Source organism: Macaca mulatta, chromosome 14 (assembly GCF_049350105.2).
Source record: "Macaca mulatta isolate MMU2019108-1 chromosome 14, T2T-MMU8v2.0, whole genome shotgun sequence".
Taxonomy (NCBI): domain Eukaryota; kingdom Metazoa; phylum Chordata; class Mammalia; order Primates; family Cercopithecidae; genus Macaca; species Macaca mulatta.
Window position 1 is genome coordinate 14,994,745 of NC_133419.1, and position 14,624 is coordinate 15,009,368.

General features: G+C 41.1%; 2 protein-coding genes across 2 annotated transcripts in view; both read left to right on the top strand.

Moving 5' to 3' along the window:
• The window catches only part of LPXN (leupaxin), a gene marked incomplete at its 3' end in the record, with an annotated part of 45,207 nt that extends 40,285 nt beyond the window's left edge, over positions 1-4,922 (top strand). The window contains 2 exon segments of the mRNA NM_001260791.1: positions 3,605-3,753; positions 4,083-4,922. Of these exon segments, the coding sequence (NP_001247720.1) occupies positions 3,605-3,753; positions 4,083-4,352 (419 nt within the window).
• A 2,547-nt stretch (positions 4,923-7,469) lies between these two features.
• Positions 7,470-14,624, top strand: part of OR5B12 (olfactory receptor family 5 subfamily B member 12) — a 59,909-nt gene continuing 52,754 nt past the window's right edge. The window contains exon 1 of the mRNA XM_077962800.1: positions 7,470-7,541. The gene's annotated coding sequence lies outside the window, so the exon portion shown is untranslated. The remainder of the gene's footprint in view (positions 7,542-14,624) is intronic.

Consider the following 14,624-nt stretch of genomic DNA (forward strand, 5'->3'; position numbering starts at 1 on the left):
GTTGGGGAAGTTCTCCTGGATAATATCCTGAAGAGTGTTTTTTAACTTGGTTCCATTCTCCCCATCACTTTCAGGTATACACCAGTCAAATGTAGATTTGGTTTTTTCACGTAGTCCCGTATTTCTTGGAGTCCCATTTCTTTTCATTATTTTTTCTCTAATCTTGTCCGCTTGCTTTATTTCATTAAGTTAACCTGCAATCTCTGATATCCCTTCTTCTGCTTGATTGTTTCGGCTATTGGTACCTGTGTTTGCTTCACAAAGTTCTTTTGCTGTGTTTTTCAGCTCCATCAGGTCATGTATGTTCTTCTCTAAACTGGTTATTCTAGTTAGCAATTCATCTAACCTTTTTTCAAGGTTCTTAGCTTCCTTGCATTGGATTAGAACATGCTCCTTTGGCTCGGAGGAGTTTGTTATTACCCACCTTCTGAAGCCTACTTCTGTCAATTCATCAAACTCATTCTCCATCCAGTTTTGTTCCCTTGCTGGTGAGGAGTTGTGATCCTTTGGAGAAGAGGCATTCTGGTTTTTGGATTTTCAGCCTTTTTGCATTGGTTTCTCCCCATCTTCTTGGATGTTTCTACCTTTGGTCTTTGAACTTGGTGACCTTCAGATGGAGTGTCTGAGTGGATGTCCTTTTTGTTGATGTTGATGCTATTCCTTTCTGTTTGTTAGTCTTCCTTCTAGCAGTCAGGCTCCTCTGCTACAGATCTGCTGGAGTTTGCTGGAGGTAGACTCCAGACCCTGTTTGCCTGGGTATCACCAGCAGAGGCTGTAGAACAGCAAAGATTGCTGCCTGTTCCTTCCTTTGGAAGCTTCATCCCAGAGTGGTGCCTGCCAGATGCCAGCCAGAGATCTCCTGTATGAGGTGTCAGTCAGCCCCTACTGGGAGGTGTCACCCAATCATGAGACATGGGGGCCATGGACCCACTCAAGGAGGCAGTCTGACCCTTAGCAGAGCTCAAACCCTGTGCTGGGAGAAGCACTGCTCTCTTCAGAGCTGTCAGGCAGGGATGTTTAAGTCTGCTGAAGCTGAGCCCATAGCCACCCCTTCCCCCGGGTGCTCTGTCCCAGGGATTTAGGGGTTTTATCTATTAACCCCTTACTGGGGCTGCTGCCTTTTTTTTTCAGAGATGCTCTGCCCAGAAAGGAATCTAGAGAGGCAGTCTAGCCACAGCAGCCTTGCTGAGCTGCAGTTGGCTCCACCCAGTTTGATCTTCTGAGTGGCTTTGTTTACACTGTGAGGGTAAAACCACCTACTCAAGCCTCAGTAATGGTGGACGCTCCTCCCCACACCAAGCTCTGGCATCCCAGGTCAAGCTCAGACTGCTGTGCTGGCAGCGAGAATTTCAAGCTAGTGGATCTTAGCTTGCTGGACTCCATGGGGGTGGGACCTGCCAAGCCAGACCACTTGGCTCCCTGGCTTAAGCCGCCTTTCCAGGGAAGTGAACAGTTCTGTCTTGCTGGCATTCCAGGCACCCCTGGGATATGAAAAAACAAACAAATAAACAAAAAACTCCTGCAGCTAGCTCAGTGTCTGCCCAAACAGCGACCCAGTTTTGTGCTTGAAACCCAGGGTCCTGGTGGCGTAGGCACAAGAGGGAATCTCCTGGTCTGCAGTTGTGAAGACTGTGGGAAAAGTACAGTATCTGGGCCAGAGTGCACTGTTCCTCACAGCACAGTTTCTAATGGCTTCCCTTTGCCAGGAGAGGGAGTTCCCTGACCCCTTGCACTTCCCAGGTGAGGCAACGCCCCACCCTGCTTCGGCTCGCCCTCTATGGGCTGCACCCACTGTCCGGTCAGTCTCAATGAGATGAACTGGTTACCTCAGTTGGAAATGCAGAAATCACCTGCCTTGTGCATCAGCCTCGCTGGGAACTGCAGACCAGAGCTGTTCCTATTGGGCCATCCTGCCAGCAATCTCCGAATTATTTCTTTTATTGCTTGTGTCATCAGTTTGATGTACAGTTAATTTGCTTCAATTTGATTGAATTTTTTAGGGATTTGTGTTTTTCTATTTTAATTTTTTCACTTTTTAATTTTATACAACAATAATTGAAACCATACATATACTTAGGAGCTCTTTGTATTAGCTATGTTTTTCTGGAATATAATCAGCAAATGTTTTCTTCAGATTGTTCTTTGTCTTTGTTTATGGTGCTTTTTTGACATGTGTAAGTCATTCAGATTTTTTTTATGTAGCTAAATGTATTAATATTTAACTTGCTTTTGGAATTTGGGCCCTATTTATGACAGTTTTTCTATTTCCAGATTAAAGAGGAATACATCACTAATGACAAGATATGAAATGCAAATGCACACATTAAAAAAACCCTGGCCGGGCGCGGTGGCTCACGCCTGTAATCCCAGCACTTTGGGAGGCCGAGGTGAGTGAATCACGAGGTCAGGAGATCGAGACCATCCTGGCTATAATGGTGAAACTCTGTCTCTACTAAAAATACAAAAAAATGAGCCGGCCGTGGTGGCGGGCACTGGTAGTCCCAGCTCCTTGGGAGGCTGAGGCAGGAGAATGGCATGAACCTGGGAGGCAGAGCTTGCAGTGAGCCAAAGTCTTGCCACTGCACTCCAGCCTGAGTGACAGAGCGAGACTCTGTCTAAAAAACAAAACAAAACAAACAACAACAACAAAAAAAAAACCCTAAGTATCATTAGCCGTTTGGGAAATACAAATCAAAACTACCATGAGATAACATTGTATAGATAGATAACATCCATTTGATTGATTAAACAGGAAATATCTGGATATATCAAGTGATATAAAGACTGAGGAAGAACTGGGATTTTCATACACTGCTGGTAAACAATCAAAATATACCCACACAAAAAATAAAAAAAAGAGGAATACATCTATTTTTAATTTAAATATGTGATATGAGTCATTGTGTCTAGATCTTGCATCCATTTGGAAATTATTATTTACTAGTATTTTATTTTAAAATATTAGACACTTTTTTTTCTTCCCAGATGCTGTTTTAGATACTGGAGATATAATGGTGACAAGATCAACAATATCTAGTTTCTCTCAGAGCTAATGTTCCTGTAAGGAGAGACAGATCACAAAGATGATTTTAGATAATGGTAAATGCTATAAAGACAGTGAAAGAAGATGATGTGACAAGGAGTGACTGAAGAGGTGCCTCTCTGATAAGATGATATTTGAGTGATTCCTGCATCACATGAAGAGGGCAACTATATCAGGCTCTGGGACAGAACTATCCAAGCCAAGGGAATACTTAGTACAAAGGCACTGAGGAGCAATAGCCCCTAACACTTATTAAATGTTTACTATGAACCAGACACAATGGCAAAATACTTCACCTGCAGTATCTCATTTATTTCTTACAACTACCCTTTGAATTAGGTAACAATAATCATCCTATTTTGAATACAAGGACACTGAGATTGCCAAACACTTCACCTGCATTATCTCATTTATTTCTCACAACTACCCTTTGAATTAGGTAACAATAATCATCCTATTTTGAATACAAGGACACTGAGATTGAAAGGGCCTCCTCTCAGTCTCCAGTGTAGCTTTCAGGGCTCAACCTGCAACAGTGAATTCCTGATTTTCTCTCTCCAGGCTTTCATGAGAAGGACAAGAAGCCATATTGCCGAAAGGATTTCTTAGCCATGTTCTCACCCAAGTGTGGTGGCTGCAATCGTCCAGTGTTGGAAAACTACCTTTCAGCCATGGACACTGTCTGGCACCCAGAATGCTTTGTTTGTGGGGTCTGTATAATCACTTTTCTTCTGGACTTAGGGAAAGTCAAGGGTTCTCCTCTCTGAGAGGAAGAGCTGCAGTTAGTGAAAGGATTCGCAGTCCTGAATGAGGAATGGATGTGGGCATCCTAAAGGAGAAACGAGATACAAATCCATTGTGGGCATTTGCTTGTCTGTTTTGCAAGCAGACAATCTAGCCTCCATTTGTCAAGAATCTGAGGGAAATTCCTGTAGCTGGCAGGTCACTGGCAGGAATTTCAAGGCTGAAAATTTTACGTTGCTGACATTTTACCTCTTGACATTTGCATTCCTTTTCTCTCTCTTCTCTCTACCCCTAGGACTGCTTCACCAGTTTTTCTACTGGTTCCTTCTTTGAACTGGATGGACGTCCATTCTGTGAGCTCCATTACCATCACCGCCGGGGAACGCTCTGCCATGGATGTGGACAGCCCATCACTGGCCGTTGTATCAGTGCCATGGGGCACAAGTTCCATCCTGAGCACTTTGTGTGTGCTTTCTGCCTGACACAGTTGTCGAAGGGCATTTTCAGGGAGCAGAATGACAAGACCTATTGTCAACCTTGCTTCAATAAGCTCTTCCCACTGTAATGCCAACTGATCCACAGCCTCTTCAGGTTCCTTATACAATTTAAACCAAGAGAGGACAGGAAAGGGTAACTTTGCTGTTCTGACCTTCTGCTTAATAGTCTTATAGAAAAAGGTGATGAGCAAATAAACGAACTTCTAGACTTTACATGACTAGGCTGATAATCTTATTTTTGAGGCTTCTATACAGTTAATTCTATACATTCTCTTTCTCTCTTCTCCAATCAAGTACTTGGAGTTAGATTTAGGTCCTTCTATCTAGTCCCTCTACAGATGTATTTTCCACTTGCATAATTCATACCAACACTGGTTTCCTTAGGTTTCTCCATTTTCACCTCTACTGATGGCCCTACTCAGATCTTCTCTAATTTGGTCCTGATACTTGTCTCTTTTCAAGTTTTCCCATGTCCCTGTGGCTCGCTGTCTTACAATCACTGCTGTGAAATCATGATACCACTCCTACCTCTTTGCATCTTCCTTCAGTGTATTTTTGTTTTTCAAGAGGAAGTAGATTTTAACTGGACAACTTTAAGTACTGACATCATTGATAAATAAACCAGCTTGTGGTTTCAATAACTCATTGTCATATTTGTTTGGGAGATAAACTTTGTGCTTCCTGTGTTATATACTAGGCACTATGTACAGTTATGATTATATCAACTCTCTTGTTTCCTTCCATCCAATGCACACTTTAAAATTTTTAATTGGAAGAAATTAAAAGGAGGGTCTCCTTTTCACTAATTTTTGTTTTTAGTTTGGTCCCATAACCATTTTATTTTCTGGACTTAGATGATTGTATCATTTTTAAAAATGACAAAACTTCTTAAGATTGTTTTTATTACTGTGTTTACAGAAGGAGAAACTCTGGCTCTCCATTAGATACATTACAAATTCATTTCTTTTTTTTTTTTTCTGAGATGGAGTTTCACTCTTGTTGCCCAGGCCAGAGTGCAATGGTGTGATCTCAGCTGACCACAACTTCCACCTCCCGGGTTCAAGCAATTTTCCTGCCTCAGCCTCCCGAGTAGCTGGAATTACAGGCATGTGCCACCATGCCCGGCTAATTTTTGTATTTTTAGTAGAGACGGGGTTTCTCCATGTTGGTCAGGCTGGTCTCGAACTCCCGACCTCAGGTGATCTGCCTGCCTCAACCTCCCAAAGAGTTGGGATTACAGGTGTGAGCCACCATGCCTGGCCACAAATTCATTTCTAAAGTAAAAAATGAAACACACAATTTTACATTTGCCTCCTGAAGACAAATGAGATGGCTGTTCTTAGAGCATCTCTGAAGAAAAATGCTGTAAAATCTCAAATGATTATCTAGAATTAGGAAAGCCAAGCCTCAAAGAAAAATTCCTCTTAATCATTTGTTCATCTCAAAGTATTATAAGTAAAAGTGTGGAAAAGCTTGCCAGGTTATCAGAGAATCTGACTTTCTTATGTCCTATCAGTTTACTGTCCTACAGTTTACTTTTTATAAAAGTAAGCTTCACAAGGACTCATCTTTCTGCAAAAGAGATATTGAGAAGATCAGTACAATATATTTCTCACCATGGTCTTAAAAATAATTGTGTGATTATTTGTTATAACAAAAACCAGACTCTTAGAATCCTTGATTCTGAAATAAGTTACTGGCAAAAACGCCTTCACTGGAGGTATTTTTAAAAATAGGACAAAATTTGGTGTCTTTAGATTGATAGAGGAATAGTACTACTTGGGAGAACTGAAATGGATTAAATGTTTCTTGCCAAACTTTATTATATCTATGTCCTTTGTTGGAATGGATAATAAAGGGGTTTTGAGAGTTATAAGGAATTGGCAACAGTTAATTCTATAAAATAGGAACTCCAAATGCATGTAAGATATGTGGGAGGCCACACAGATATGGAACCATCTGGCCTCTATCCTGTTTGGCTGTCTGAGAGCGCCAGACTATGCAGAATACACATTCAACTTTTAAACATCCTCTTTGCAATGTCTTCAGTCAACGATGTCACACGCAGGTGTTAATATGGCGCTGTTCTTGGTTGCCCTGGCAATTTGACAAAGTAAACTTGGAGTTTTAGCCCTTAAAATGTACAGGTGCTAAAACTTTTTTTTTTAAAAAGGATTAGCTATTTTGAGACTTCAATAGAATTTAACTATTTTTAAATGTCAAAGAAAATCCAAAGTTCACTAAGATGCAATAAAGAAGTGAAAACATTTTCTTCCCACATTTAACGGAAGTGGTTTTACATGCTCAAAAAGAGATACTGACTTCAGGACCAGTGTTTTAGCAATAAGGAAACTACTCACAAGTGAAAAGTTCTGCTTTTTAAAAACCCTGGAAATGTCATTACTAAAATTGATCACGTACCTAATTACTTTTGGTTTTGAGTAACTTCTAGGGTGTTTAAAAAATAAAACCCACCCTCACAGGACAGGGGTTTTCCACCAGTGAATATAAACAGATAGAAAGGAATATGCTCTAGAGTTGGCACTCTGTTCTCAAAGGGGAGTCCCTCAATTAGTTTGGTCAGTTTTTCTTTGAAGTAAATCTAGTCTCTTCCAAGGTGATACTTTGATAAAGACAATTCTTTTTCCATCCGAGTTCTATCATGCACTCTTCTTGGAGTTGTAGTATGGCTGCCAGCGCATGCTTCTTTTTTCACAACCAGTAGGGGGAGCAAGAGTGCTTTTATCGAGCATTTGCAAGGAAAAGTTCCGGGATTCATCCTGACTGGTCTAGCTTAGGTCACATACCAGTAATTTTTGCTGGGGGAATGGATTCCGCAGCTTGGCTTAAACCAGACTGAATTACTTCCAAAGTTAGAAGCAGGACTCAGTTTCCCGAAAGCTTTGTGGAGGAGATGTAAAGAATTCGTATCCGGCCATTGCACTCCAGCCTGGGCGGCAGAGCGAGACTCCGTCTCAAAAAAAAAAAAAAAAAAAAAAAAAAAGGTGAAAATACTGGAGTTTCTGAGTTTCAAGGTAATGTAGAAGGTAAGCAAGTAGGCATTGTCAGTATCCTGAGGGATCATGTCTAAGAACTTTACAGAACCCAAAGGCAGAGGAGAGCCCGGAAATGCTGGTGTCCTGAGGAACATGCAGCAGAGGCACTGCTCTTCTGAGCCCCTAGGGGCGCACCGCTGAGAAACATCAAAAGCCGCTTCGGCTTGGCAGTCTGGAAAAGATCTTCCAGCTGAAATCAAGGTGAGAAAGAGTAGCAACTTCCTTTATAGGGGAGTGTCTTAGGCATAAGCAGGTCCTCAATAAGGCAGTGGTGGCAGCCACTGAAATATGACACTGAAAAAGAGACTGCCTGTCCCCAAAATATTGTGGAGGTTGTGTTACCAGGTAAAACTTACTATCAGTGCAGCACGTCAGTGCTGGGAACACAGAGCTCGGTGGGGAAATGGAAATCTACTGGGATCCACAGGATAAAAAGAAAGAAATCTCAGGTAAAAGCTGGTGCTTGGGTTGTACTTGTTGCAAATTTATAACTTTGCCAGAAGGCAGTGGTGTCTCAAATTTATAAGAAAGGAGACAGTTTATGTAGGACATTCTCCTACCCTAGATATAGTCAGTGTATAGTGCCTGAATTGATTTTCCATGGGGGGAAGTCTCCTCACTCTGTTTAGGTTCATAGACCATGGATTCTGGACAATTGCACAGACTTCCTGGCATCCTATTGAGAGCCATCCATCTTCCCTTCCTATTTTGGATATCATTAAATCACAATAAATACTGTATTATGGGAATAACATTTTTCCTGGGTTAAGTACCTCAATTCTAGTGAGAGATATCTCAGATCACAGGTGTTACTGGAAAAACTCCTAAAGCTGAAAATGAACAGACCAATAAATCAGAAAGACTTTACTTTCTCTAAACTTTAACTTACAGAATTTGATTTTGGATTTTAATGTTTTTGAACTTGGATATGCTGTGTTGAATAATATTGGATATGATTGAGGATGGGACGTGAAATGAAAGGGGAGTAAATTTCTCAGCTGTTTTCCCCTATAGTCTAGTTTCTCCACAAAGAACTACATCTCCTATTCTTGGTCCACGTGTTTAGGCGAGGCTGACTTTAACCTCAGCCTCAGAAATGGGTACAGTCCCAGGTCTGACCAATAAAATTCCTTTGCTCCTCTGAAGGAAGGTGATTGGATCAGGGATAGACATGTGACACCCAGCAAAGCCAGTGACCTTTACTAGATTTATTCAGAAAGAACATTCCCATTCTTTGGAATTCCAGTTGTGTGATAATAAAAACCCATTGTTGCTGACAAATATTTTTATCATCACTTAGGGGGAGGCTGTCTGAGAAAGAGGCCAGCACAGAGGAACATAGAACCGAGTAATGGAGAGGCTGTGTTTTCTTTTTTTGAGCCACTCAGTTCTACCATAGCAGCATCTTAATCATAGACTAGGAAAGTATGTGAGCAAATAAACTCTCTTTTTTTGTTTACATTGGACAAATAAACTCAGTGTTGGTATAGAACATATATTGTGTGTCGTCATGGAAAACTAATACACAAAAATAGTGTTTGATCAATTCTTGATGCTTTTTACACCAGAGCACAGTGAAACTCTATAGTTTAAAGTGAAGTCATCCTGTGGATAGCTTGTATATTTAGAGTACAAACTTCTTGCTCCTGTCCAATTTTGCAGTATCTGTCACTATTACAAAGGTGAAGAAAAAGGTTGGGAGGGTGTTGTCATCCTCTTGAGATTTAAAATTGTTTTGGAAATCGTGGTATTCATGCTACTTTGTTTAATTATCACCCAGAGAGAACTATTACATATTTGATATTACTGCAATACTCTTTATAGTGAAAAATAGTTTTAAAACATCCTGATATCCCACTTGCAAACAAAAAAGAAAGAAAAATTAGACAATTATAAGATAAATAAATTTACATTTATCTTGTGTCTTAGCCTGCACAGCTGCCATAACAAAATACCATAAATTGGGTGTCTTAAACTGCAGAAATTTATTTTCGCACAGATCTGGAGATGAGAAGTCTCAGATTAAGGTCTGCAAGTTTGGACTTTATTGAGGGCTCTTTTCTTGGCGTGCAGATAGCTGCCTTCTTGCTTTGTCCTCACAGGGTGAAAAGAGGGGACAAAGAGAGGGAGAGAGACAGAGAGACCACAAGAGATCTGGTGTCTCTTCTTGTAAGGACACCAATCTTAACGGATCAAGGCCCCAACACTTACGATTTCATTTAATCCTAATTACCTCCTTACTTCCACATTGGGGTTAGGCCTTCAACATATTTTGGAATGACACATACATTCAGCCCATTACATCCTGAAAGGTGCTACTTAAAGAAAGTTGGGTTTATATGAAGTTAAGGAGGAAAAAGAAGACATTTATAGTGATTCTGAGAGGGGGACCTTAAGGACACTTTTCAGTGCTTTGGAGGTTGGAGGTGGTTATTTTCATTATGTTCAGTAATACTTAGAAAATATGACTTTCTGTCTCTAGGTGCTCTTGCATTTTCAGACACGAGTTAGAAAATATTGGAGTCTCAAAAATAAAATGAAGAACTTGGAGATTTTCCTAAGACAAGCTGAAAATTTTGAAAGGGAGGAAAAGTAGGACTTAAGAAAGTTACAGGAGATATAAGAGAATTTGTGAGTTGGGCAAGGTGAAATTTTCAGAGCTTTCAGTAAAGGAGGCAAGATGGGCCGTATAACACACTCTCTGTGAGGAAAAGAAAGACAGGGTGGGGGGAATTGTCACTCAGTCCCTTACACAAACTACCTGGTGAAGCTACTACTTATCCTGGATTGTCTCACAGTTTGGGGTTTTTCTAGAAGTGGACGCTGAGACTAGGACATGTGTAGTCTATCTAGGAGGTGATCTCTAGATGTACAGGTAGGAGAGACAGAAGTGAGAAAGAAAAGGCAAGGAGGGGCCAGGTGCGGTGGCTCACGCCTGTAGTCCCAGCACTTTGGGAGGCTGAGGCGGGCAGATCACGAGGTCAGGAGATCGAGACCATCTTGACCAACACAGTAAAACCCCATCTCTACTAAAATACAAAAAATTAGCCGGGCGTGGTGGCACGTGGCCTGCAGTCCCAGCTACTCGGGAGGCTGAGGCAGAGGAATCACTTGAACTCGGGAGGCTGAGGTTGCAGTGAGCCAAGCTAGCACCACTGCACTTCAGCCTGGGCAACAGAGCGAGACTCCACCTGAAAACAAAACAAAATGAAACAAAACAAACCCAAAAACCAAACAAAAAAGAAAAGGCAAGGAGGCCAAATCAGTTTGCATTAATGAACAGGTTACTGTCTTGGGAAGTTGGAATTGAATACTTAGAGAACTTCTGGGATTCATTGTAGAGTACAAGGGGTGGTCCACCAACCCTTACACCCCCCTGTGTCTTCCTTGTACTCAAGCTGCATGTACTCTGAGGCCAAAGAAAGCCCTTCTTCTAAGTCACAGGCACTTTGAGTAGGAAGCAGCAGTGCGCACCTAGCAGTAAGTGCCAACAGATAGGAGTGGGGAACTGATGCCATTTGTTGGGTAAAGTTATCGAGGGTTAAGGTTAAAAGGAAGAAAATCGGCTGGGCGCGGTGGCTTACGCCTGTAATCCTAGCACTTTGGGAGGCCGAGGCGGGCAGATCACAAGGTCAGGAGATCGAGACCATCCTGGCTAACACAGTGAAACCCCGTCTCTACTAAAAAATACAAAAAACTAGGCGGGCGTGGTGGCGGGGGCCTGTAGTTCCAGCTACTCGGGAGGCTGAGGCAGGAGAATGGCGCGAACCCGGGAAGTGGGTGGAGCTTGCAGTGAGCTGAGATCGCGCCACTGCACTTCAGCCTGGGGGACAGGGCGAGACTCCGTCTCAAAAAAAAAAAAAAAAGGAAGAAAATCATAACAAAGGTCTTCACATTACTGGTAATAACAAGGCTGAATTTGTGGTAAGCCATGTATTTGCAAAGTTTTATAATATTCCCAGCTCTATGAAGCTTAATGTGTTTCATCTAAGGTAGTATTAGTAGAGGAGATAACAGAAGGGAGAAAGTGGGCAAGGATTATTATTTCCATTTACCTGTGGAAGAAGCTGTCGATTATATGAATAGGTCAAGGTGACTTGATTTAGAAACAGAACTAAAGTTTGTTAATTCCTTGTCGGAGATGCTTTATTTTAGGCTGTATATCAACAATGTAAAGTACCCATGAGGTGAATTTTCAAGGGACAAGCAAGGGCACTAGGGCACCAAAGTGATCTACTCTAGGCTACACAGTTTTGGTTATAGTGGCAAGAGTAGCAGCCATGGCATCAGACAAACCAAAATTTAAATGTTGAACTTACCACTTGCAAACTGTAAGTGAATTTACCACTTGTAAACCTTGGTTAAACCACTTATCTTCTCTAAATTTAGGTTTCATAATATGTTAAACATGGGTAATAATACTTCCCACGTGGGTTTGTTGTGGGGATTAACTGAGATAATAAGTGAGAAAGGGCTTTGTAAACTTCCAAGTACCATACATAAAAGGCATTAACAAAATAGTCCAAGAGATGTGTGAAGAAGTCAACACAACATCCATCCCTAGCATTTCCATGGAGACCGAGAAACCATAGCAGGCTTTTAGTTGTTTTTGTATGATTTTAGAAATCTTTTTTAAGGCTCGGGATGAAAGCGGATGGAATTGAAAATGCTGATTAGAAGTGCTTGAGTTTGAGCTCATAATCTTCCTTTGCAGCAGCATATTGACAAAGTAATACTCAAGAGTGAACAATTTCCATGGCACAGGAAATCTATCCAGTTAGCCACTTCCCATAGATAGAAAACAGCTCACCCAGGTCAAGGAAGCATAGCCATGAGAAAAGAGCTCAGGAGTCTTCCAGGGCCAAGATTTTCCACTGCCTGCCATAGGTCTAACTATAATCCAGGGGAAATTTCTAGGAAAGTCTTTGTTATCACTATTACGTAAAATAATTCAGCTTGGCAAAGATATAATTCCATATGCCTTCTGATCAACAGCTAGGTGATGGATGGTACTCTGTTAGCCAATACCAAACCCACTGACAGGAATATTGTGGTCTTTTGGTACATGAATTATTAGAGACTGATGTAGTTGAGTTGCAGTTAAAAGGTGGGGAAGACTTTATGTTGTGGGTCCTGACTTCAGGTTTGAGTTTCCATCCCAGCTCTACCACTTACTAGTTCTGTTCCTTCATAAATATCCTTTGGTTTTTGAGCATTTATTCATTCACTCAGGGAAAAGAAAGTTGAGTTAGAAGTTTAGATCCAAAGATGATCAAAGTTGAGAAGTGATTTTTGGATGTAACTGGACAGAGACCACAGAGATGCAGATATTGGTGATTTAAGAGATGTAAGGTGACATAACTAAACCAGATTCTAAAGGATAGAGATGATATGGAGGCAGGAGCCCAGATGAGAGTTATCCTTAGGAACAAGAGTGTTCCATCTTCCATGTGTTTACATAGGCAAGTGTTTTGTAACATAGCAGACAGATACGGTTTCCTTTTCAAAAGTGGGAGCAAGATATATTTCAAGACACCGGTTTAAACTATTTTCATTAGCAAATAGCCCCAGGGTTTATCAGTTTACAAATTTTCCATGTTTGTTCATAATGGCAAGCATACAGTGCTACTTTAAAGTATCACATCCAGTGATCTGAAAGCTAGCTTGTTTAGGACAAATACATTTCCCTGAGGTGGGCTCCTAAATTGATACACCTGTGCCTTCTCCAATTTATTAAATAGAGAATCAGATGGGATTTGCATAATTCAGTAGGTCCTGCTGTCAAAAGGCACTGTTCTAGGTTCCAGAAGAAACCTAAGATGAGTAAGACATAGTCTGCCTTCAGAAAATGTACAGCCCAGGAAGGACCCCCACATTCAGTCCCTAATATGAGTTTGTCCATACAAGATAGTTTCTGGACAGGATTGTGTAATAGGTAGGAACATAGGAGTGGGAGAAGCTAAAGTATTGGGTTCTGGGGAAAGAAACAAAAGGAGACATAATATACAGGAGCAAATAACACAAGGCATTTTGAAAAAAAAAGTTATAAATAGGACACACATAATTGTTTAAAACATCAGAGAAAAACTTCACTTTGGAGATGGCATTAATTTGAACCTACAAGTAAAAGTGATTAAAAAAATAAATAAATAAAACTAGGGCATTCCAAACTGAGGTAACAGCATGAAATACATCAAAGGGGGACAGCATACATGGTGTGGTGAGTGAAGGACGGACCTCGTTCATTGAGCATCCATGGTGTGCCAAACACTGAGGCATGGTCACTTTGGGGTCTATGTGGATAGAAAGTAGGATGCTTGGTGGCTATCAAGAGAAATAAAAACTGGAAAAACTATTCAGGGTTAGAGTGCTTTGAATGTCAGGCTTGGGAAGCGGGACATCATCTTGTAGGCAACAGTCATCAACGGTGTTGAATGCAGTGGATTGAGGGGAGAATGGGAGGCAGCAGAATGTGTGACCACGCACGAGCTGGGGTTCCAAGTTTTCTGTGTTTGCTCCATTGTCCCATTGGACTTTACCTACAAAATGCAAATTCAAAGATAACATTTTAAATAATTTGAATATGCCAATCACAAGATGTTAGTCTCCAAGGGTGGGACTTTTCTGAGCACAGAGTCTTGTGCGACTGTACTGTTTTGCACATCTGTGAAGCTAGTCTTGGAGCAACCTTTAAGAATCTTGTTTCAGCTAGACAAGAGAAATAAGTGTTGAGATTTATGGCACATCAGGGTGACTATAGTCAATAATAACATGTCAAAATAACTTACAGAGTAAATTTCAAATGTATCACCACAAAATAATGTCAAAGCTGGCACAGTGACTCACGCCTGTAATCCCAGCACTTTGGGAGGCCGAGACGGGCGGATCATGAGGTCAGGGATTGAGACCATTTCGGCTAACATGGTGAAACCCTGTCTCTACTAAAAATACAAAAAATTGGCTGGGTGTGGTGGCGGGCGCCTGTAGTCCCAGCTACTAGGGAGGCTAAAGCCTGAGAGTGGCATGAATCCGGGAGGCGGAGCTTGCAGTGAGCCGAGATCGCGACACTGCACTCCAGCCTGGGCGACAGAGTGAGACTCCATCTCAAAAAATTAAAAAATAAAAAACAAAAAAACGTCAAGAGGTGATGACTATATTAGCTTGATTTAATTACTCCACATTGTATATCCATATCAAAACATCACATCATACTCCATAAATGTAATACAACTATGATTTGTCAATTAAAAATAATATAAATAAACCAAAGAAAAAATATTATTT